Source organism: Cajanus cajan, chromosome 1, assembly GCF_000230855.2.
Source record: "Cajanus cajan strain Asha chromosome 1, NIPB_CcT2T_4, whole genome shotgun sequence".
NCBI lineage: Eukaryota > Viridiplantae > Streptophyta > Magnoliopsida > Fabales > Fabaceae > Cajanus > Cajanus cajan.
In genome coordinates this window covers 90985863-91007898 of record NC_138517.1, presented here as the reverse complement: position 1 = coordinate 91007898, position 22036 = coordinate 90985863, and the positions used below count along the sequence as shown (strand labels likewise).

Sequence of the window (22036 nt, the reverse complement as noted above, 5' to 3'; positions counted from 1 at the left end):
ATTAAAAACTATCATACTGATACAGTACATAAGAAAATTGTTATAATATCTTGGAAAAAATACAAAAATATTATGTTATTTTGATAAATGAAAAAAAGGATAAACAAAATGGAAAAGGAAAAAGAGAATCTATACCTATTTTACCCTTAATAACTCCTAAAATAAACAGTAAAAAATTACTATAAATATTAAAATAGTAAAAGAATATCATTATCTTTTTAATTTCTACCAGTAGGAATAATGATATAAGAGAAAGAGAAGATCTAAAAAAAGATAGGGAAGAGGAAAAAAAGAAACTAGACTAGAGGAGAGGCTGCAGATGCAGAAACAGATACATACATACAGATGTTAGGTGTTACTTTGTTGTTGCCCAAATCGGAAGAAGCTCCTCAAATCAAAATCATCGATCAAGAGAGAGGGAGAGAAATTGATTTAACATTTTGCAGAGAGAGAAGGGTGAATTAAGAATAAGAGCATGTTTATGTGTACAGGGAAGAGAGTTATGTCATTGCCAATGTTGTTATTGCTACTCTTGTTTATTTGCTTCTTCTCAACCTCTCGTGCCATCTGGATCACCTTGCCACCCACCGGCACCAAGTGCGTTTCCGAAGAAATCCACAACAACGTCGTCGTTTTGGCCGAATACGTTGTCGTCGCCACTGGGGGAGATCAATCCCACAACTCCACCATTTCCGTCAAGGTACCATTTTTCCATCACCCTTTTCCCTTTTCTTTCATGGGTCGCTCTCTCCATCAATATATTAGTCTGCAACGCATGCATGCTCTTGCTCTTTTGTTGTTTACATCGTGATCTCAATTCTATGATAACTTCTCTATTGTACAAAGAAATTAACGTAGGCTATATGATTGTGTCATGCATGCAATTCTCCAAGACATTGAGTTCTCATGTTTGATTTTCTAACCTCAGAGATATAAAATTTACTTCAGTAATCTTTATGTTTCGGAAGGAATTAGTTTCTAACTATGCGATAAATGATATTTTTGGTGCACAAGAAAAAAAAAAAAGGCATTGCCATTAAACATTAATTGTTATTTTTCTAGGTCAATTATTGTTATGTTGTCCCATGGAGGTCTAACTTTCAATAAGGTCTCTCATTTTTGTAGTAATGTGTTTTCTTTAGGTCACGTCGCCATATGGAAACAGTCTTCATCATTTGGAGAACACGTCGAGTGGTAATTTCGCCTTTACATCTCGAGAGAGTGGAAACTACCTAGCATGCTTCTGGGTGACTCATAATGATCGAGATGGAGACATTAGTGTCAACCTTGACTGGAAAACTGGAATTGCGGCCAAGGATTGGGATACGGTTGCTAGGAAAGAGAAGATTGAGGTAAACATATTTCAGTGACGTTTATAATTTATTAATATAAGCTTTGAATACAAGGGCTAACATTTACTCAAAGGCCTATTGATCATTAAGGAATGAGTCTCAATAACGTTTCTGTTAGGTTTTAAGAATTCCATGATTTGTATTTTAGTGCTTACTTGAATTATTTTTTGGTTGTACACTCAGCATGGATACTACCTTTAAGTGTGTTTGGATTAGATTTGGTGGTCCATATTCTCTCTTAAATTCACGTCAAATTGCTCAAATAAACGTAAAAACTTGAAGCTATACAGAGTAGTTTTGATAAGACCGTGGAAATTGGACCAGATTTTGCTTGACTTAATGGGAAACCAAACATGTTCTCAATTTTCCTATAATGAATTTCAATTCCACTTTGAAAGTCAAATGCTTTCACTTTTTCGATTTTGGAAGTCAAAATTGTATAGTATTTTTCCAAACACATCGTTAGTAAATTGCAACATTTAAGTCTACCTCTATAGCTTCTTCCATTTACTTTATAATAATGCTCAGTTTTGCTGACATCATTCTTCTCATGTGATTGATGCATAGGGAGTGGAACTTGAGTTGAGAAAGCTAGAAGGATCAGTGGAGTCTATCCACGAGAATTTGATCTATCTGAGGGGCAGGTAATTTTTATTATGTCAACACCCTAATTCCCCAAAATGTCAATCAGGGTACTAGAGAGTGGTTAAGGATCCATTATGAACTCTCAAATTTTGTTTGAGCGTGAATTTGAATTTCCTTCACACTACTTTCTCAATTTTGTGAGTAACCTTCTTTAGAGAAATCTTTTGACTATTAAGAACTAGTTAAGCTGCAATAAAATAAAACTACTCGAGGTTCTAGGTGAGCTTCTACTGATGACACCCTGCTCAATAGTATTGGCAGTGCCCTGTTCTACCATTTTTATGAAGCATTTGTTTTTAATGATTTTAACTTTTTTGACGTATCATTTTGATTTTTTTGTTTTTGGATATTTACTCAGGGAGGCAGAAATGAGAAACGTGAATGAATCAACAAATTCCAGAGTGGCATGGTTTAGTATTATGTCCTTGGGTATCTGCATTACAGTTTCAGTTTTGCAGTTGTGGCATTTGAAGAGATACTTCCACAAGAAAAAGCTTATTTAGATGGTGCTAGTGTTTATTTTAAAGAATGAATTTTATAACTTAGGCCTTTTTAGGAGCATTGCTTCTTACACAAGTAGTGAAATTCTTTGATACGACTTGCAAAGTTTCCAAGTTTTATTATCCACAGAAATTTGCTAATGTTCGTCTGGTTTTAATTAACTTGAAGCATGTTCGGACGCTCGTCTGAAATGGGTAAAATTACGTTTAATTTGTGAAAAATGCAGAAGTTACAATTGAGAACTTTGGAAGAGAAGAGCTTAATAGGTCATTCAAATACAAGACCAAACACATTATTAATTAATAAGATATAATTCCCTCCTAGAAAGTTGGTTGTCTTTAAGGATGAAATAGTACTCCAATTGCGGCTTCAAACCTAACAAGTGCATCAAAATAAATTCAGTTCTTATACAAATATTGAACTATTTCTACTAATAACTCTTGGCATAAACATTTGGTTTTTAACTTACAGAACAAAATCATTCTAAATTTACAATTTTTTATGAGAAGAATGAGAGCTTTTAAATAAATAAAATTTAAAAGTTAATTTCAACTTCGCAAAATACTGTTACTTAGAAAAATGCTAGTCTTTCTTTTCGTAGAAGTTTGTTAAAACCATCTAAAGTAACACAGTAATTTGTTAATGACGTTCTCTCGGAGAGATCATTTGTGTGAGATGATCAACGATCACAAAAACAGATTCGTAAATTGGGTTGGACCATGGACGACTGATGGCAAAAGGTTTGGTAGTAGCTACTGGTTATAATGCTTGAGAAGAAAGAGACTTGATTTTTGGGAACTGAAGTATGAGGTTAGGGCTGAGAAATGTGGTAAGTCTCAAAGGTTTCTCCTTTCTTTTAATTATAAACAAGAAAATAGATTTGAGCTGCGATTGAGTTATGAAAAGGTATTAATTGGATTTGGCAGTGTAATTCATTTTTTTTCTTCTGGAGACTAGAAAGGGGACAAAAAGGAGGTTAACCTTTAAATATATATTTTTTGATCATGGTTAACCTTAAATATTAAACTATTCAATTAATATTTAATATAGTATTTTTTATATAATTTTCTTATGTACAAAAACTGCAACAAAATTAAAATTTAAAACCTTATACTACTAAACATCCGCAACCTGATTCACATTAACTTTTTATATAATTTAATCTTTTTTGATGATCCAATATTAAAGTCGGAACCTGAAAAAGACTAAAATTTCAATTCAATGGCGATGACCTTGTTAATTATTTAATCCACAGAAGCATTCTGTACAGAACTTTCTTTCCTCATGAATTTGGCGTGTACAGCGTTTACACATTGGTTAAATGCCCTTTTCCCTTCATAAATTAAAATGATTTTATACTGATTCACTTCGTGCGTAAGATGTAAATACATCATTAAGAATTTAATCATCATAGCAATTATGTAAATCTTTTAATGATGCAGTATATTACCATAATCATAATACCCATCGAACCATAATCAAATAATCATAAATAAAATTTTTTTTGCATAAAATTAAACTCAACTTAAATGAGACCAGTATGTTATCTTTTTAGAAAAATCCGTAGCGACATTATTATCCAAAACTATTGGTAATAATCATGGAAAATTCGGTAAAACATTCATTCTCCAAATTGGCTAAAAGGATACTATCAATTTTCAAATCACATTCAAAACAAGAAACTAGCTCCTCAAAATTGAGATACTATCAACTCAGCACTCCAGTTGAAACTGGAAACCAACACGAAATGTTCTGTATTAAGAATTAAGAACGCATCGAGAAATAAAAGTTTGTTCTAACCTTTATTCTATTCGAACTATCTTACGGTTCATGCAGCTAAACCGGCAAATCTCGTCAAAAAAATCATCAGCACTGCTATGAGAGCTCTTCATCTGAAGAATCTTGATAACCATAGCCCTTATGTTTTTGCCATACTTCAACAAGGATTCAAGTGTACTCATCTTTTGTTCAGCATTTAGTGGTGATCTCACTGTGATCGCAACCTCCTCCAAATATGGAATAGAAAACCCTGGATCCACCTGCAAATGTACATCTTCGTTAGATATGTTACAGACCAACCTTAATCAGATTTATAGCATAAATGTTGTCATGGATCTACATGTTTCAGACTGTTCTTCTGGCAAAGTGCTGCAAACATAGCTCCATGGATGTCGAACTTGCGCAGCTTGGGATGGCTGTTGAAAAAATCAACAAAATCAATCTCTGGAAAGGGTTGAAGAGCCTCATGGTCCCCAGTGAATTCCACCTTCATAAAAAGATGCTTCACCTCACTTGCTAATTTCAGCATTTTGCATATAGCATCCCAGCACCACTGGATCCCCCTCATAGACAAAAACTCCAGAGCTGGGAGGTTTCCAAAATCAATCCTATATACTCTCCCTGTAAGCAAATAAAATGAAAGGATGGAAAATTAGGCTCACTAAACCATAAAAACAATTACATTGCAGTCTACTTGAGAACAAAAAAACAAAGGCAAAGATACGCAAGTATAAGAATGACTTTAAAATTCAATCACCTGAACTATTGGATATTGTAAGATTCCTCAGATGCTGGGTTTCAGGAACCCTAATCCAACTACAGCCTTGCACCTCAAGGGATTCAATTTTCGGGGAGGCTAGAATAAGTGAACAGTTCCCCATACCATGAAAATCCAGCTTGCACTGTTCTAAGTAGGGAAGGTCAATTGAGATTGATCCAACCCCCTCACATCCCAGCAGTAGCAACCTTCTCAGATATGGACATGACTGAAGCACTACAGTCAATACAGGGCCCTCAAATCTTGCACCAATTATCTCTAGGGTGCTAAGATTCTGAAAAACATCCCATTTTGGAGAATTAATCATTAAGACACCCCAGAGTCTCAGAGATTTCAAATTCTTTGCCACACCAATACAATCCAATTTCGAAGGGCTTTCACGGGAGGCCTGGTTGCCAGATAGGTTATCCATTCGAAGCTCAAGCTGAGAAAGAGACGAACCCGCAAGTGATAGCCATGAAGCAAGGCCAGGAGAGGAAAAGGGGCTGTATACAACTAGTTCTTCTAATTGCACAACCCTTGATATCATTCTTCTCACAATGCTATCAGAACTTTCCCCAACAAAAAAGTTATCAAATGAGTTGCGAGGAAAATAGAGAGTTCTAATGTAAGCCATTGACTCCTTCCATCGCTTAGAAACACAATTGCAAGCTGCCACATCTTGAGCTTTATTGATATAAGACAAGATGTGTTGAAGCATGGCATCAGGGAGAGATTCCATTGCTGAGGACAAAAACCAAAAATAGATAATTGTCACTCAATAACGTCTTAATGAACAGTAAAATCGAAAATAATAATTTTTCAAAATCAGTGCTACCAAAACCAATTATCGGATGCAATACATAACATAACCTGAGGAACCAGATGATATTTGAATTTGGATCCTCTCCTGCAATTATTTGAGCCATTAGATATATCAGGTGACTATTAATGTTACAAGAGAGAGGCTGGAGAGAGAAATTTGCAGGAGAGGATCCAAATTCGTGATATTTGAGCATTGCATCAAAATTCCAGACAGATATAAAAATCAAATAATGGAAAATTGGTTGTAATAACTAATTCATATGTATAAGGATAAAACCTAATCGTGCATCAAAAAACGAAACATTGAATATTTATGTTTTTTTTTCTTCAATTCAGCAAAGCAGAAGCAAAAAGGGTGACAGAAAGAGCTTACATAGTATGAAATCGGAATAGAATGAAGATCTGAGGTGAGGACTTCGTTGTCCTCTCGCCAATGTCGAATCTCTCTGAGGTTGGGAGAGAGAGATTTGAGGGTTTTGGCGTTTGGGCGATGAATTTGGGAAAATTTGATTGATTTGTTGCCTTATAACTTCAAAAATTGGGAAAAGAGGGTGGAATGAAAATTAGCCCGCCTTTTTTTTTTTAGGTATTTCAAAAAAAAATTGACCGTTCAAACAGATTTCAAATCATGCTAGGAGAATGATAAATCTTCTTCAACCATTCTTGGTTTAAGAAATTTAAATTCCTAATCTAAAAAAAAATAGCTAGGTAAAGAGTTAAGGATGTATTTGTTTTCTCATTTCATTGGTGTTCAACGTAACCTTTTCAATTTCCAAGACAAAAACGCTTAAATAAACTGAAAATTAAATAAAATAAAAAACATAAAAAAAAACTGAAAAATAAATACACACTATAAAGTCAACTTGAATTCTTGAAATTTAAAAAGTGTTTGGAATGAAGGTAAAAGAAAGAAAAAATTGAAATTGAAATTGAAGAAATAGTGAAAAGAAGGAAAAGATTTGAATTTTATCTCTATAAAATTAACTTCTCTCTTCTTTTTTCTTCTATCTCGTCTTCAACCAAAAAAAAAAAATATATATATATATATATTACTCATTATATTATCGTCATTTATAATTTTTTCTTTATTTTTTTCATCCAACCAAACATAGCATAGCACATAAGAGGGTTCCAAATATTTAAAAATAATTATATAAATATAGAGAGAATATATTATGCAATTTCCGTATAAAACAATTTAAATTATTATCTATTTATAAATAAAATTGTTAACCATCATAAATTATATAAGTTTGACGATTTTTATATGAATTTGTTGAATTTTATAATAAATTTTAATTGATTATTTAATTTCTAAAATTAAAATAATTTTATCCTTTAGTTTATATATATATATATATATTAAAAATCATTTTTAGATCTTGTATAAAATTAAAATTATCTGTTCCTTTTTAGTTTGCATTATTCAAAAAATATTAGCAACATTAATGATGAATGATGTAACACTAATGTATAGTTAATGTTGCATTGATATGTCAGTTTCAGTGTTTATACTTTCACTAATATTTACATTTTGATCTCTATAATTATACAACATTTATCTTCTAGTTTCTTTATTTATAAATTACTCATTCTAATTTTATTTATTTTTCTCGTTATCACTACCACCAAGATGCTCAATAATAATAATAATAATAATAATAATAATAATAATAATAATAATAATAATAATAATAATAATAATAATAATAATTGTAATAAGAATTGACAACACAAAAAAAAAATATAATAATAGTAGAATGAGATAAATTTATTTGTAATTTTTTTAATTTAAGTTATTCAATTTAATTTATTAATTGAAATTAATTTATCACGCCCACATTAAAAAAAAAAAAAAAGGAACTCTCATAAGATATGTCTTTTTTATATTTGAACGAAGATATGTTGACACAAGATGAAGCTTAAAAATATAATATTTTTTTTGACATTTTATGTGGTCAAAATATAAGTTTTAAATTTAGAGTATAAAAAAAGTAAGTACCTTAACTCTGGAAGACTAAAACAAATTAGTGACATGAAAACTACGTAATTAAAAAAGTTTAGTTGAGTGGAAACACACACATATATAATAATAATAATAATAATAATAATAGTAATAATATAAAACTGTATGGCCCCGGTTATGGAAAACTACATTATTTTTTTTCACTTCACTCTCTTTCACATTATCTCTCCTGCTATATCAGGGGTCATCCCCCTAATAAATATGATAATAAGACCCACATAATCGGTTTCTCCCCTTAAAAAAAACAAATTACCTATAAAAATATAAATATTGGATCTGTTTCAATTAAAGAGAACAATTCATTTTAAAAAGCAAGTACTCTTAATCATTGATAAAGAAATTTACTTTTAATATAACAAAGTCATGAGTGTATATTGTTTATTTTAATGACCAACCTTTACTTTTTAGAGTACCTAAAACCATAAATATTAATAACCACTTCTTTTGAATGAGAATTTTCCACATAATACAAAATTACACAGCTTAAGATTATATTCATACTATTTCAGTTTTATCTTTTTGTATAGAAAAAAAAAAGTCCCAAAAGGCTCCAAGTGAGCTTGAATAGTGATGCACAAATATTTTATTCCAGTGCTGACAATGCCATCAAACAGGAACTCTGTAAGATGGATCCACCATTTTCAAGATGAACAAATTTCCTTTATCACCTCTTGATACCCTGTTACATTATTACGACAAAGTATGAGAATGAGTATTTGATATCTATACCAGATTATTAAACAAATAATTACTATGGAAATAAGCTAATGTCCAATTGATTCATAAAGATCTTTCTCCAAAAAAGAATAAATGTGAATCTAACATGTAATCAGGTAAAGGTAACTCACCGCAGTTCTTCATCTAAATATGTTATTTCGAGTTCTCCACGAGCTCTTCCAGGTGCTTTGATAGGTATCTGCTAGGGTACATTATGATGGATACTAAATTATTCATACACATTACTCACTGGTGTAGGATACTAATTATGACTAATGTTAGATCATTAGAATTTGCCTAAAGGTTCTTAAGCCAATGTCATCAAACACATTACAAAATAGAATTTCAATCATAGCTATTGAGACTGAATACTTACTATGCCTCCAATTTTGAAAGTATCGAATTTTACAGCCACTTTCCTTGGACTTAGAGGTGTTAAATCTGCTGTCACCTACACAATTGATTTTGTTAACACATGCAAATGTCAGGGTGACAATGCATGATCAAAGGGTGAAACTTGTCTCAATTTCACAAGGATCACCTGGTTGAAGAATGGCCAAGATTCCATGTTTTGGGCCCTTAGAGTATCGACATTGATTGCTTGATAATTTGTAGCTGATCTCAACAACTTTGGTCTCTGTCATTCAATTATTGAAAAAGTTAGCAGGCAAAAAATGGTAGATGGCAAGGGGGAAAAATTGTTTTTTAATCTGTTTGAGAATCATCTAATCTTGCAAAATGAAAGGGAGCAACAAAAGCAGAATAGATATTTCAGGATTTAGTGAAAACTTGTTAAAATATGGATGATGTATCTCACAAGAAATACAACGCAGACTTCCTTCATTGTGAGTATAATAAATACAATAAACATAGAGAAGCTAATTTTGACACTGATGCTAGATGGCTAGTAGATGACTAGAATGTGTAATAGAAACCGTTTTATGTTTGCTGTTTTACTTTTTTGTGCAAATATTTGAATGTAAAATACTAATTGCACGATTGATCCACTATGATGTAGTGCATGTTTAATACCCCATCATAATCATAATATCTAATTAACAATCTAATACTGTATCTTAGATGATTGTAAAGACATAATAGAAGGAAACAACCTGCAACGCTCGCAAACATTAGATACATCATAATATCTAAAAATCTAACGTATCTTAGATGATTTATCATTTGAGTATAAATATAAATGTGAACTACACAGTAAGGGGAAAAAATTGTTTACCTTGGTTTGTAAGATTGACTGCGAGGTAGTGTATATAAGCTCCCATTTTCCATCGAGTAGGTTAGATTTTAGGGGCTCCTTTATTGGACTAACTGCCTCAAGTTCGCGTGCAATCTATATATTTAGGAATAAATTCCACGAATCAAGACTAAATATGCATGTGAAGTTAAGAATATTGTGAGAAAATTAATGATAAAAAGTAGCATGCACCACAATAAGTACAATATTTTATCGAAATTGGAGTTTCATGAAGAAAGTAACACTAATTAAACACTTTAATTTACGATTAATTAATCATGGTAGTTAGCTTTCATTGCAGCAAGGTTTGATTGAGCAAAGAAAGCATGCATCACTAATTGAATTTTGAGACTTGTAGAGTGCTTTAAACGACAAAACTCTATGAGCATTTAGCACAGTTACATACTGAAGACTCAAACTTAAAAGCTGTGTCTCTTATAAGATTTACAAATTTGTCGGTAAATAATTGAATATATAAGGCATGAAATAATTAATTGACCTGATCAACTGTTTGCTGGTCTTGGGGAGTGGCATCAGCCCCTCGATCAAGCGGTGCAATGGCCTCAAGGAGTTCTTCCTTGATGACTTTAACATCTTTGCCTTTCTTCAAGAAGGAAGTGAAAAATGAAACTTTGGCTCTCCATTTGTGAGAGACATGGACATGGGAGGAGGGTGTAACTAGGAAGTGAGAAGAAGAAAGTGATGGTGCATGGAAATGGAAATGGGGTACTGAACATGTGGCGTTCACAGGTGAAAAGAGGAAGGGAGAGGATAAGGCCATGCCTTAACTCTCTTCTTATTTGTTAGCCGCACCCAACTCTCATCATATCATATTATATTGCCTTTTCTATTACAATAACTAAACTTTTGGTTTTTGATAAAGAGTAATCCATTTTTCTTGAGATTCATTTCTATTTTTCTTATTTTACTTTATTTTCATCATATAATATATATTATATTTGTTATTTTTTTTAAAGAAATTTCCCTTCCTTCCTTCCACTGGAGTGATTAATTAACATCTGTCCTATTTCAGAATGAATTGGGTGGATAGAAGAGAAAAGAAATAAAATAAAGAGAGAGAGTGTCAGATTTGGCAAGTAATATAATAAAAAAAAAATTAAAAAGATACAAAGAAAAATAAATGTAAATAAGATTAAAAAAATAAATTTATGATTATAATTTAGGTAAAATATGTTTTTACCTTTTAGTGATTCTAATATAAAAACACATCACATTTTTTTTATATAAATAATTTAGAAATTGCTTTAGAATCACTTTTAAGCATTTGAGGACTGAAATGGTGAATTTTCTAAACCAGGAATCAAAATACCACAACTTTTAAAGAATAAAACACGAATTTTGAAAATTCCTAGTAAAATAAAAATATGTTTTATCCTTATATTTTTTTAATATATTGCATACAAATTCGTCAACGCTCTGGTATTGTAGTAGTGTACACTCACAAGGGAAAATAAAAACACGAGTTCCATTATTTTAAGGTCAAAAGAAATTATATGACATGTAATAGTGTATACAACTATTTATTTTCTTCTGTCTTAAATTATATGTATTTTAAAAAAAAATTGAATTTGTTTCAAAATATCTGACAGAAGATATTTATCGCTCAGTACTAATCTTACTCGGTTCAGCAATATACATAAAATTGGGAAGAAAAAATAATGGGACAGACAGAAATAAGAAAATTAAGAAAAAAAATAAATAATTTTTTGAACATCATAAGAAACATGTTTATTTTCAGCGAAACAAGAACACGAGTGCTTCGGTGGCCCTCACCCAAAAGCAGAGTAGAAGTGCAAAAGTATGAATTGATGATAAACTCTAATCATTTTCTCTCTCAAGTCAATCAGTTGAGTTAGTTCTCTATAGTATTGATTGATGCTTGAATCTTCATACCCAACAAAGGTATGGGGACAAGGTTTCCGATGAGCCAGTTGGGGTTGGGGACATCGCCCAGCTACGTGATTTTTTCCCACAGATACAAGTATTCCAGAAGAATATTGTCGGAGCAAAAGTTTCCCTTCAAGTTCGTGCCGCACTCTTTGGGGGATAAATGGAAGCTAAATGACATAAGTACTGGTATCTTCTCTGTTACTTTTTAAGCTTTTTGTTTTAGTAGATTAAATTTGATTAGATGTGTGGTTGCTTCTTGTCTCTGTATATTCCCAACACTGCTCAAGGTCGGTCACCTTGCCATATTTTTTAATTTGCTATTGTTTTTTCTGATGATTTTTCCTTTTCCCTCATTCTTGGACATATTATAGAGCCTGCCATTTGTTGAACAAGCCTCCACACACCTATTTAGTTGTTTATGTATAGTTATTAGAATCTTACAATTCAGGATTTGAATCCCATGATTTTTATTTGTACTGCCAGGAGTATCTCCTAACCCATTGACTAAATACTAATCTCATTCACAGTATTATGATTATTGCTAGTCCAGAAAATTTTCACACATGGCGGGATCAAACACAAGATTCTCTGATAAATTGATGGTTCGATGACGTGTAATGTCATGATTTGGCTGTTCGGAGATTTGTATCATAAGATGAATCTCAAATGACTTTGAATCTCGCAATACATGAATGAATTGATGTACTATCATCGATACAGATCACACCATTCAATTATTTTATTTATTTATTTATTTATTTTTACTTTTGTTTCACCAATTCTTGTGAAAGAAATTGGAAAGTCATATAAGCTTAAATTGTTCGATGAAAAGGAATTGAAGAAACACTTATAAACTTATACGATTAGATTATTCCACTACTTTATTTGTTACTCATTCATGGACGCATTCTATTTGGCTTTTTCATTTCTTCGTGTTTTAGTTCTTCTAACATAGTCTTCACAGACTCGGATTTAACTAATAATTTTATTTTATGATGAGGCTTAAGGTTAAGTTGTTTTGTTAGCTTGGTGATTCATGATTTTGAATCCTGATTTAATAATCATGTACTTGACTTGCTTGCTTCTGGCATGTGATTAATTGGTATGGTAAATTTTAGTAAGGTTCTAAATTTTTATCATAAATAAACTGATTTTCGATTCTCAATGTTAAATGCTTTTCCTTTTTGTTTGATACTTTTAGTTAGGAACTGGTTAAAAGAATATAACATGTATCTAAATTATATAGGGTATTTTTTTCCGTATCTCATTCTGGCTGTCTATTTTAGTAAGTTTTCATTTCTTTTCCAAAGGTTCTATCCAAGAAAGATTGAATGTATTGATGTCGAGGACCCAAAATTTTTTGAATGAAGTGACTTTTCCTCTTGCAAAACCTGGTCAAAGTAAGAAGTCGGATCCAGAAAATGATTTTGAATTTCAAGTCATGGAAGATATATTTATGATAGAGCAGACAATTGACCGTAGAACTCCATGTGGGGTTCTTTCTCTAGCAGCTGTGATTTGTATTGAACAATTCAGCAGGTAAATACACGTGAACAATTCTTTTTTTTCTTTTTTGGTTTACATGGGAGGTCTGATTGGACAAAATCTGATTTATTATAATTATGTATTAGGAAGTTATTTTAATATTAATTCTATATTAGGCAATTATAGGTTACAATGCAACAGTTTTGGTGATATATATAAGTAGTGTTGCAGACTTGTAAAAGGGAATTAAGATGTTAGACTGTTATTCCTTGTGTTTTGAAGGAGGAAACTCCTTGTTTGGGGTAACCCTGTGTTTATACGCTGGCTTAAAAACCAAATTATTTATATCTTTATTCAGAATTCAGTATGTTTATTTCTTGAGTCCAACAAGGTTCCAATGCCCAAGGTCCTGAGAAAGGGGGAGGGAATGAACTCACAACATCAAGCACCCCCCTCCTCTGGTCTTAAAGGTCAGGGATGTTGTCATGTGAGCTATCAATTAGTTGGCTTGTATTGTCAATGGAAAATTTAATCCTTGGGGAAGTACCGCATCGCTAATGATGGTCGTGTCTTGTTGTATTTCTTGCTGGCTTCATGCCTATCAGACTGATAAAGAAATTATTATTTGACCTTTTGAAAATAAGATATGCAGGATGAATGGATTGACCGGGAAGAAAATGCAGAAAATTTTTGAAGCACTTGTGCCTCAATCCGTACATAATGATGCACGTAATTTGGTTGAATATTGCTGCTTTAGATTTTTGTCAAGGGATGGTTCTGATATTCATCCTTCCCTCCAGGTATAGAATATTGTTCTTTGGATGATACGTTGGAAACCATGTTCTGATATTCATTTCCTGTTTTTTTTATCTAAGTTCATCTCGGTCTCATCAAACATGCATGTGGTTTTTTTTTTTTTATTGTCATTTTATCTCTCATTAAAGTAGGCGGAAATTTTTTTTTTTTCCTACTCATTATATATGTTGGAAAGGTTAATTTACTGAACACAATTTTCAAAAGAAAAAAAATATTGTTTCTTGTTTCCTATTGCTGCATATTTTTCTTTTCATATGATCGACGCCACTTCTCGTTCCCCTGTTTTTGCTGCCCGTTTGCTCTAGTATGTGCCAGCTATTCGAGGATCACTCTATCATCTTTTGTTAGCATGAGCAGGCTGGTCAATTTTTTCATCAAATATCAGCCTGCCATTGAAGGTGGTCCAAGCTGGTTGGATGTCTATCACAAGAATGCCAAGTCTCACGAGTATATGTTTGTGCCATCTCTAGTCTCTTACCACCTAAACTTCAATGTGAAGCCCCACTCTTTCCAATAGTTGTCCATACCCAAGCCCTGCTTTGGTTGGACGAGGTCTTCCTTAAATATTTTGCAATCTTTACAACGTAGATTTGATTTATTTTTTTTATTTCCTTCCAACAATTCAATATGGTGTTGTTTTGGAATCACTGGTCTTTGGTTTCACAAATGTCAATTCAGCACTTCTCCTACCTATCTAGTAGTAAAGAATGAAACAAGTTTCTGAAAATTACTGTAAAAAACAATAATTTGTTTTTGGGAAATTTGAATAGCAAAAAAAGCAGCAGTGACAGATGAAGCCTAACTCAATGGATTTCTTTGGTTCACCTGTCCATTTAAATATCAAATAATGTAATAGTGAATAAGCTTTATTCTTTTATTCCCTAAAAAAGATGCAATGCTTATTTCTTTTGGACACATTTATAGGACCCTGCATTTCAGAGGCTGATATTCATAACCATGCTTGCCTGGGAAAATCCCTATACTGATGAACTGTCCAGCAATGCAGAGAAGGCTTCTTTACAGGTTCACTTCTTTCCTTTAGTTAATGTACTTCAGCTTCCCTACAAGCATTGAATATGCTGCTGATTGTATGTGGGAAATATGAGAAAGAGGGATAGCACTTTTCTTAGGAATTATCCCTTTAGTTTGTTTATTTAACTCTACACAATGTTAGAACTTTTAAGCATAGTTGGCATGACCAACTTATAAATTTGAAGTATCCTCTCTTTTTCATTTGGTTCTTTTTTCTTTATGATTTTGAGAGATCACTAAATATATGTATTTTGTGTGGCTTTGCAGAATAAACTTGTCACTGAGGAGTCTTTTGTCCGTATTGCTCCTGCAATCTCTGGTGTGGTTGATCGTCCCACGGTGCATAATCTTTTTAAGGCTCTTGCAGGTGATCAAGAGGGCATTTCCGTGAGCTCATGGTTGAATTACCTTAATGAATTTGTCAAGTGAGTTTCTATTCATCTTTTTTTTTTTTTCAATGATGTGATGATCTTAGGAAAAGACATCCAAGCAACATGTGTTTCTAACCCCCAAGTTGATGAAATATAAATGACCTATGATTTGCCAATCTCATCCTTCTAGTGCACTAGGTATTCTCATTTTATCTGAATAATTAGTACATGAAAGAATAGACAGAATGAATGTAATTTCTTTTTCCATGATAAGGGGATTAAGAAATTTTTCGAGGAAAAATCTTTTGAATTATCATAATTCCATAAAAAAAAAATGTATGATGGATGCTTAGTTCTTCCATCTTTTGTTAACATTTTTGAACTCTCTGTTTATAATGCCGCTGCTTCAGATTCCTCTCATTTTCTCCCTTCAATTTTCTACTTTGCTAACATTGAAGGTTCACTTTTAGTTTTGGTGCTTCAATTATATGGTAAAAATCTTTGTAGTTCATGGACTTTCCATATGGTACAGCTGCCTGAATTGAGTATTGTACTATAAATAGTTAATATAATTTGTTAGTTCCATTTTTCCTTTAATGGCTTGATCTATGCTCATTGTTTGATAGTGCTGGAATGCTCTCAGAACTTCTAAAAATTCACTGGTATGGCAGAAGTTTTGTGCTGAACTTCTACTGATATTACTGCAGAGTGCGTCAAAAACAGATATCATATCAGATTCCAGAGTTCCCTCAACTTTCTGAGGAGAGAATTTTATGCATTGGTTCCAACAGTAAGCGGCCTGTTCTGAAATGGGAGAACAATATGGCATGGCCCGGAAAACTTACTCTTACTGATAAAGCAATTTATTTTGAGGTATTTTATGATTCTATGTTATGGTAATATAATATACTATATCATAAGGTTTGGCATTTTCCTTATGGCAATACAAAATGATCTGTAGATTCCTATGTACAAAACACAATTACTACTTTTTACAATGTATCCATCTTACTTATATTGTCTTTAGTAAGTCTAAGATTGAGGTGATGTGATTAAAAAAATTAGTATATTTGATTGATTTGTTGTTTGTTAGTGTTATGATGGATAAGATTAAATTTTCTAATATTCCTGGAACAGAATTGAATGCTCAAGCCTATAACAACCAAAAGATACATTTCAGTTTTTGCAGCTTTAGGCCCATAATTTCCAATCTCTGTCTTGCCATAATCTCTTGCTATGAGTTCTCCTTGACTCGTCACATCTCTCTTTCTTTTAAAAGAAACTGAAAATCTCCTTGTGCAGAGTCAAAAGAATCAAATTCAAGTAGAATGAGTTTCTAGTTGTGCATATGAAGACTTGAATGTTTTAAGATTATGGCTTCAAAAAACACCATGATTCTCCCAGTTACAGACTGGTTTTAGGAACCAAGACAACCAATTTGATCAGTTTCTATAGGGCTGACTTCCTGGTCATGGCCAAGACTCGTGAATCAGAATTAAATAACGCTCTGCAGTGTAGACTTGGAATAATAATGACTGCTTGTTACAGCAGTCAAAGGTTGGCACCCTCTTAACCTCAAAGGATTATACTTGTTCATAACAGAATTAAATTACCTAAGGCTGCTCATAGTCTCGTACAAACCCCAATTCACAAGATCCAGCTGATTGCTATAAGAGATTGGTCCAATACTCCAATGGAACTCCCTTCAACTCAAGAAAACAATTTAGCAAGGGATTTTAACTTTGAGGAGATACCATTTAGTTGTTAGTAATAATCTTTGAGAACTTATTAATATAGTTATCCATTAGAGACTACTCACAGTAAATAATAATAAAATAGGGTTGATTATGCGTGGCATACTTGCTCATGTGCATAGAAGTGAACCGGTGATAGATTACAAATTAAAAGAGTTTCCATATAAAATAATCACCATCTTGTTTTATTGTCCTTTTAAAATCTATGTTCCAGGTAGTTGGCATGTTAGGAGGAAAGAGAGCCATGAGATTGGATCTCACGCATGATGGGTTACAGGTAGAGAAGGCAAAGGTTGGGCCTTTAGGGTCTGCACTTTTTGACTCAGCTGTTTCTGTTTCTTCTGGCTCAAGGTGAGTAAGCTTCTTCAAGAATTTTTTATAAGTTATATCGACTCTTGGATTTGTGATTTATATTGTAACAAAATTTGATGATCTAACATGTTTTTTGATGTTCTAATTGTAATATTATTAAGGTTTGTAACTTAGATTAATTAGAGTAATTAGGGTTTATATTTAGTTAATTATTAAACTATTTATCATGAGATCCTTAGTTCCAATGCATGGAATTGTTTCTAAATTTTAACATATTCATTTCATTAGTCCTCTTCTATATAAAAAATGTTAATTGAAACCTTGTTGGTCGGTCCCTCAAAATTGAGCTCCCTTGTTCAACTCATAGAATTCGTCTTTATTACAAAAACCTCTCTGGGTTAAAAAGATTAAGTCCAATTAATATTCTAGATATTCAGGTGAAAAAAAAGTCATGGAGGAAGGTGTATAAGGAGATGTAGGAGATTTTGATGTTTGAATAAAATAGCTCATTGGTAAATTTGCAGCAGAACTCAGTTTTGTTCTCCTCTTCTGTCTGTAGTGCTTTGCTGCATTTATCATTATCATCTTAAAATAACTTATGTTTCTGTTTCTATTTACATTCATACCTAGGTTGAATCGGTGGGTGCTGGAATTCATTGACTTAGGAGGTGAGATGAGGAGGGATGTTTGGTATGCATTTATAAGTGAAGTCATCGCTTTACACAGGTTCATACGCGAGTTTGGACCTGATGATTCTGATGAGTCACTGTTTAATGTATATGGAGCTCACAAAGGAAATGATAGGGCAACAACCACAGCTATTAATGGTATTGCTAGACTCCAGGCCCTTCAATATTTGCGGAAGTTGCTTGATGATCCCACCAAGCTTGTTCCGTTCTCATATTTAGAGAATGCTCCACATGGTGACATTGTCCTCCAAACTTTAGCTGTTAATTATTGGGGAGGTCCATTAGTTACAGGATTTGTAAATACCCGCAATAAGCCAGAAACTCGACCTTCTGATGAAATAGCTGATAGTCGCAACCATGCATTTGACATAGATGGAAGTGTCTACTTGCAGAAGTGGATGAAATCTCCATCTTGGGGGTCTAGTATTTCCATTAATTTTTGGAAGAACACTTCAGTAAAAGGTTTAACATTAAGTAAGAATCTTGTTGTGGCTGATTTATCACTCATAGAAAGAGCAGCAGAAACAAGCAAACAAAAATACCACGTTGTGGAAAAGACTCAAGCCACCATTGATGCTGCAACTCTACAAGGCATACCTAGCAACATTGATCTTTTCAAGGTTGGGGTGCTTAACTTGCTCTCTTGTCTCTCTTGATGATTTTAAGTAACTAGTAACTACTAGATTATGGTTATGGCAACATTAAATTAGTAATCTATGCTCAATCTAAATTGGTAGTGTTTCTAATTCTCGCATTTGATATAGCTCACTATTTCTTGTGATTTGGTGTTACTTTTCCACTAAATACTAGATAAAATTGTGCCATGCCTATCAGTATTAGGATTTAGGATAGCTGTAATTTGTATACTCCCTAGGCAATAATTTGTTATTGATGTCTTTCATTTCATCCCTCTATATTTTGGCTGTCAAAAATCAGTATTGAAAAGTTTTCTTACTATAGCAGATCTTTCATGAAATTTCCTTTGATTTATGAGAAGCCACACTTGACTGTTGCATTTCAAGAAATTTCCTTTAATTTTTTCTCTCTTACAAGCATTGAATTGAACTTAATATATTGTATCGCTGATGCTACCTGTATTAACTCATTCTCATATTCCAAGTGACATTTTAGTTTACCGTAGATCTAGTGTTCAGTTCATAGCTCAAGTCTTTAGTAGAAATTTTGCCTTAGGCCATCATATTTGATTGCTTCTTTTTGTTGTTTTCTTTGAATGGGTTCCAAAAATCACAATTTCTTATGCAATGACCTTGTTCCTGTGCAGGAGCTAATGTTTCCTTTCACCTTAATTGTCAAAAACTTTGAAAAGCTTAGGCACTGGGAGGAGCCACACTTGACTGTCGCATTTCTTGGACTCACCTATACAATAATCTATAGGTAGATCCTCACCTGAATTGTTTTTATTATGCTATTTATGGCTGTTGTTTTCGTAGTCACGATTCAGCATGATAATCATTTGGTAGCTATTTTTTTTTTTCCTTCTTTTTCCTGATAGAAACTTAAAATTTATTTATTTATCATTATTGAATATTGATCGGTTGATTGTCTTGGATGAATAGAATGGTTTGTTTCATATTTTTTTTATCCGTTAATTTATTTGGTAAAAAATTTTCTCATTTGAAGATTTATTGATTAATTTATTTTCTAACATTCCAATTGTTAATTTCTAAATTTGGACCTTGGTTTGAGCATAACTACTTGATCCATTTACCATATCCTGATGTTGCAATTGATCTAGCAATAAATTATTGAAAATATATTTCATATTCTAGAGGAAAAGTCGTTAAAGGAAAAAAAGGCTGGGTTTGTGCATGTGAAAAACACTCAGACTCTGTTTCTTCATGCTCCTGACTGTAATTACAGTTTAGACCTGCAGAAAATTGAGGACCACATATATGTGATGTGCTGGAAGCTTTGAAACTTATAATTTTGGCAACTTTGGTGAGAACGGAGCTCATTGTGAATAATATACTGAGGGTTTGGTCTTTAACCAAGCTCAGTAGCGTGATTCATATAGTCAACCTCACGTAGTAGGATGAGGCTTTTATTGTTGTTGGTGATGAACAATGATCTTTATATATACCAAGGAGAAATACTTGATTATCATGGTAAAATTTGACATTCTACTTACAGAAACTGTTTCAATGTTTACATTCTTGGGGTTTAACATCTTCTTTTGGTTGGTGATATATGACTTAGAGGACCATGCTTTGAACAACATATTTATAGCATATCTTTATTACAAACTAATTGATGATCTAGCTAATTGTTTCTGGCACCTTGTCCTTCCATGCTGTTGTTTTTTGAGCTGATGTTTTAATTTTCCTTTCCAGAAACCTTCTGTCATATATGTTTCCCATGATGCTGATGATTTTGGCAGTTGGCATGCTGACAATCAGGACCCTCAAAGAGCAAGGCCGCCTTGGACGATCTTTTGGTGAAGTCACAATACGTGATCAGCCACCATCCAATACTTTACAAAAGATTATTGCTGTAAAAGATGCCATGCGTGATGTTGAGAATATGATGCAGCAAGTGAATGTCTCCCTCCTCAAAATACGTTCTATTTTACTTTCTGGCCATCCACAGGTATGATATTACGAGTAATGAGAGACTAAAAACGTATTTAAGTCATATTTTAATCATATTCCTTTCCATATTTAATATGATTTGATACTTCATCTGATTTTGGAAGTATTTTTAATATTATTTTGATCTTTACTCTTGTCTTGGTGGATGTTTAATATGTTCACCTTTATCAGATAACTACTGAGGTTGCACTGGTGCTGATATCTTCTGCAACCATTCTCCTCATTATCCCGTTCAAGTACATTTTTTCCTTTCTTCTCTTGGATATGTTCACAAGGGAGCTTGAGTTTCGGAGAGAAATGGTTCACAAGTTCAAAAAACTGTTAAGAGATCGGTGGCATACGGTGCCTGCTGCCCCCGTGTCAATTTTACCATTTGAAAATGAAGAATCCAGATCACAAATTTACTTAAAGGAAATTGAGGACCAATCAAAATCACAAGGAAACCAGAGCAGTGGAAAGTCCAGATAGTTAGTGATACCATTTTCAGTGTTACTTACAGATAATGTACAGATGTAAATTTTGTTTCAATTTTTTGTAAAGAAAAATAGGAAGCTTTTCTCCCTTTGGATTTGTTATACGGAAATGCTTGATTTGGGTAGTTTTCAGTTTAACTTTTCTCTAACGTTGGTTCTCATTGAAGAAAATCTATAATTAATTATAACAGAGAAATTCGAATTTATATGTTTGGTTTCGTAGAGGCTTTTAGACACCCTCAAATGAATTTCTATTGGACTCAATATAGTAAGTCAATGAAGCAAATAAATAAATAAGAACCAGTCAAGTGTAATAGACAAGACCTTCAACATGCATAATTTGCTCCACGTGATCCTTGTGAAAGTAAACATGCATACCAATGGGAGCATCAAGGCCCACCATCTTTGAGGTATATTTTTGGATTCATTGCATGCAACCGTCCTGCCATAGTAGGAGCAAACTGTTTGATTCCTGCATTAAAAAAGGAAATTTGAAAAATGTAGGTAGAAGAAAATCGACAATATGATAGAAACTATTAAATGAACTAGGACTACCAGAACAAATCTAAGAAAGATTTCAATTCAGAATTTCATCATCCGCACAAATGGAGAGTTTTGGGTATTAAATACCCTTACAATGGTCTAAAGAGACCTTGGAGGAAGCAGTAAACAACCTGGGTTAATTAATGCACGAATAAAAGCCCAACACACTGAAACTAAAGTAATTTCG

At 32.8% G+C, this 22036-nt stretch overlaps 4 protein-coding genes across 10 annotated transcripts; 2 read left to right on the top strand and 2 right to left on the bottom strand.

Moving 5' to 3' along the window:
- The first annotated feature begins 260 nt into the window (after positions 1 to 260).
- Positions 261 to 2638, top strand: LOC109804296 (transmembrane emp24 domain-containing protein p24delta4). Its single transcript, XM_020366105.3, has 4 exons — positions 261 to 700; positions 1143 to 1352; positions 1920 to 1996; positions 2356 to 2638. The coding sequence occupies exons 1-4, from the start codon at positions 476 to 478 to the stop codon at positions 2498 to 2500; spliced, it is 657 nt and encodes a 218-aa protein (XP_020221694.1). The 5' UTR covers positions 261 to 475; the 3' UTR covers positions 2501 to 2638.
- Positions 2639 to 2680: 42 nt separating this feature from the next.
- On the bottom strand, positions 2681 to 6711 carry LOC109804141 (F-box protein At1g10780). 4 transcript variants are annotated; one of them, XM_020365923.3, is made up of 5 exons: positions 6233 to 6708; positions 5035 to 5778; positions 4618 to 4898; positions 4299 to 4537; positions 2681 to 2873 (listed from the first exon to the last, which is right to left on the bottom strand). In XM_020365923.3, exons 2-4 carry the CDS (start codon positions 5774 to 5776, stop codon positions 4301 to 4303), a joined length of 1260 nt encoding a protein of 419 aa, XP_020221512.1. In that variant the 5' UTR covers positions 5777 to 5778; positions 6233 to 6708; the 3' UTR covers positions 2681 to 2873; positions 4299 to 4300. The 4 variants fall into 4 exon arrangements, with proteins under 4 accessions (XP_020221512.1, XP_020221514.1, XP_020221513.1 ...); XM_020365925.3 differs by lacking the exon at positions 2681 to 2873 and adding an exon at positions 5903 to 5944 and having other exon boundaries at positions 4094 to 4537; positions 6233 to 6711; XM_020365924.3 differs by lacking the exon at positions 2681 to 2873 and adding an exon at positions 5908 to 5944 and having other exon boundaries at positions 4094 to 4537; positions 6233 to 6711.
- Positions 6712 to 8295: 1584 nt separating this feature from the next.
- On the bottom strand, positions 8296 to 10691 carry LOC109804054 (putative plastid-lipid-associated protein 4, chloroplastic). 2 transcript variants are annotated; one of them, XM_020365805.3, is made up of 6 exons: positions 10354 to 10691; positions 9837 to 9950; positions 9144 to 9239; positions 8979 to 9053; positions 8734 to 8804; positions 8296 to 8564 (listed from the first exon to the last, which is right to left on the bottom strand). In XM_020365805.3, the coding sequence occupies exons 1-6, from the start codon at positions 10633 to 10635 to the stop codon at positions 8492 to 8494; spliced, it is 711 nt and encodes a 236-aa protein (XP_020221394.1). In that variant the 5' UTR covers positions 10636 to 10691; the 3' UTR covers positions 8296 to 8491. The 2 variants fall into 2 exon arrangements, with proteins under 2 accessions (XP_020221394.1, XP_020221395.1); XM_020365806.3 differs by having other exon boundaries at positions 8734 to 8801; positions 10354 to 10688.
- Positions 10692 to 11593: 902 nt separating this feature from the next.
- LOC109803395 (chromosome-partitioning protein, putative (DUF639)) lies at positions 11594 to 21512 on the top strand. 3 transcript variants are annotated; one of them, XM_029272490.2, is made up of 11 exons: positions 11594 to 11945; positions 13076 to 13304; positions 13903 to 14050; positions 14991 to 15089; positions 15366 to 15523; positions 16177 to 16342; positions 17438 to 17574; positions 18166 to 18844; positions 19507 to 19619; positions 20576 to 20831; positions 21005 to 21512. In XM_029272490.2, the coding sequence occupies exons 1-11, from the start codon at positions 11780 to 11782 to the stop codon at positions 21299 to 21301; spliced, it is 2448 nt and encodes an 815-aa protein (XP_029128323.1). In that variant the 5' UTR covers positions 11594 to 11779; the 3' UTR covers positions 21302 to 21512. The 3 variants fall into 3 exon arrangements, with proteins under 3 accessions (XP_029128323.1, XP_020220533.1, XP_020220534.1); XM_020364944.3 differs by having other exon boundaries at positions 11595 to 11951; XM_020364945.3 differs by lacking the exon at positions 11594 to 11945 and having other exon boundaries at positions 13163 to 13304; positions 13895 to 14050.
- Positions 21513 to 22036: the final 524 nt, after the last annotated feature.

Bases quoted from the DNA above. Each gene is read 5' to 3' on its own strand.
- LOC109804296 (XM_020366105.3), top strand. From the start codon at position 476: ATGTTTATGTGTACAGGGAAGAGAGTTATGTCATTGCCAATGTTGTTA. The intron at 701-1,142 runs GTACCATTTTTC...TGTTTTCTTTAG, and splicing joins ACTCCACCATTTCCGTCAAG to GTCACGTCGCCATATGGAAA. The intron at 1,353-1,919 runs GTAAACATATTT...ATTGATGCATAG, and splicing joins CTAGGAAAGAGAAGATTGAG to GGAGTGGAACTTGAGTTGAG.
- LOC109804141 (XM_020365925.3), bottom strand. From the start codon at position 5,776: ATGGAATCTCTCCCTGATGCCATGCTTCAACACATCTTGTCTTATATC. The intron at 4,899-5,034 runs GTGATTGAATTT...ATTTGCTTACAG, and splicing joins TACAATATCCAATAGTTCAG to GGAGAGTATATAGGATTGAT. The intron at 4,538-4,617 runs GTAGATCCATGA...GTACATTTGCAG, and splicing joins AGAAGAACAGTCTGAAACAT to GTGGATCCAGGGTTTTCTAT.
- LOC109804054 (XM_020365805.3), bottom strand. From the start codon at position 10,635: ATGGCCTTATCCTCTCCCTTCCTCTTTTCACCTGTGAACGCCACATGT. The intron at 9,054-9,143 runs GTGATCCTTGTG...TCAATTGTGTAG, and splicing joins CTTGGCCATTCTTCAACCAG to GTGACAGCAGATTTAACACC. The intron at 8,805-8,978 runs GTAAGTATTCAG...AATGTACCCTAG, and splicing joins CTTTCAAAATTGGAGGCATA to CAGATACCTATCAAAGCACC.
- LOC109803395 (XM_020364944.3), top strand. From the start codon at position 11,780: ATGGGGACAAGGTTTCCGATGAGCCAGTTGGGGTTGGGGACATCGCCC. The intron at 19,620-20,575 runs GTAGATCCTCAC...TTTCCTTTCCAG, and splicing joins ACCTATACAATAATCTATAG to AAACCTTCTGTCATATATGT. The intron at 20,832-21,004 runs GTATGATATTAC...CACCTTTATCAG, and splicing joins TACTTTCTGGCCATCCACAG to ATAACTACTGAGGTTGCACT.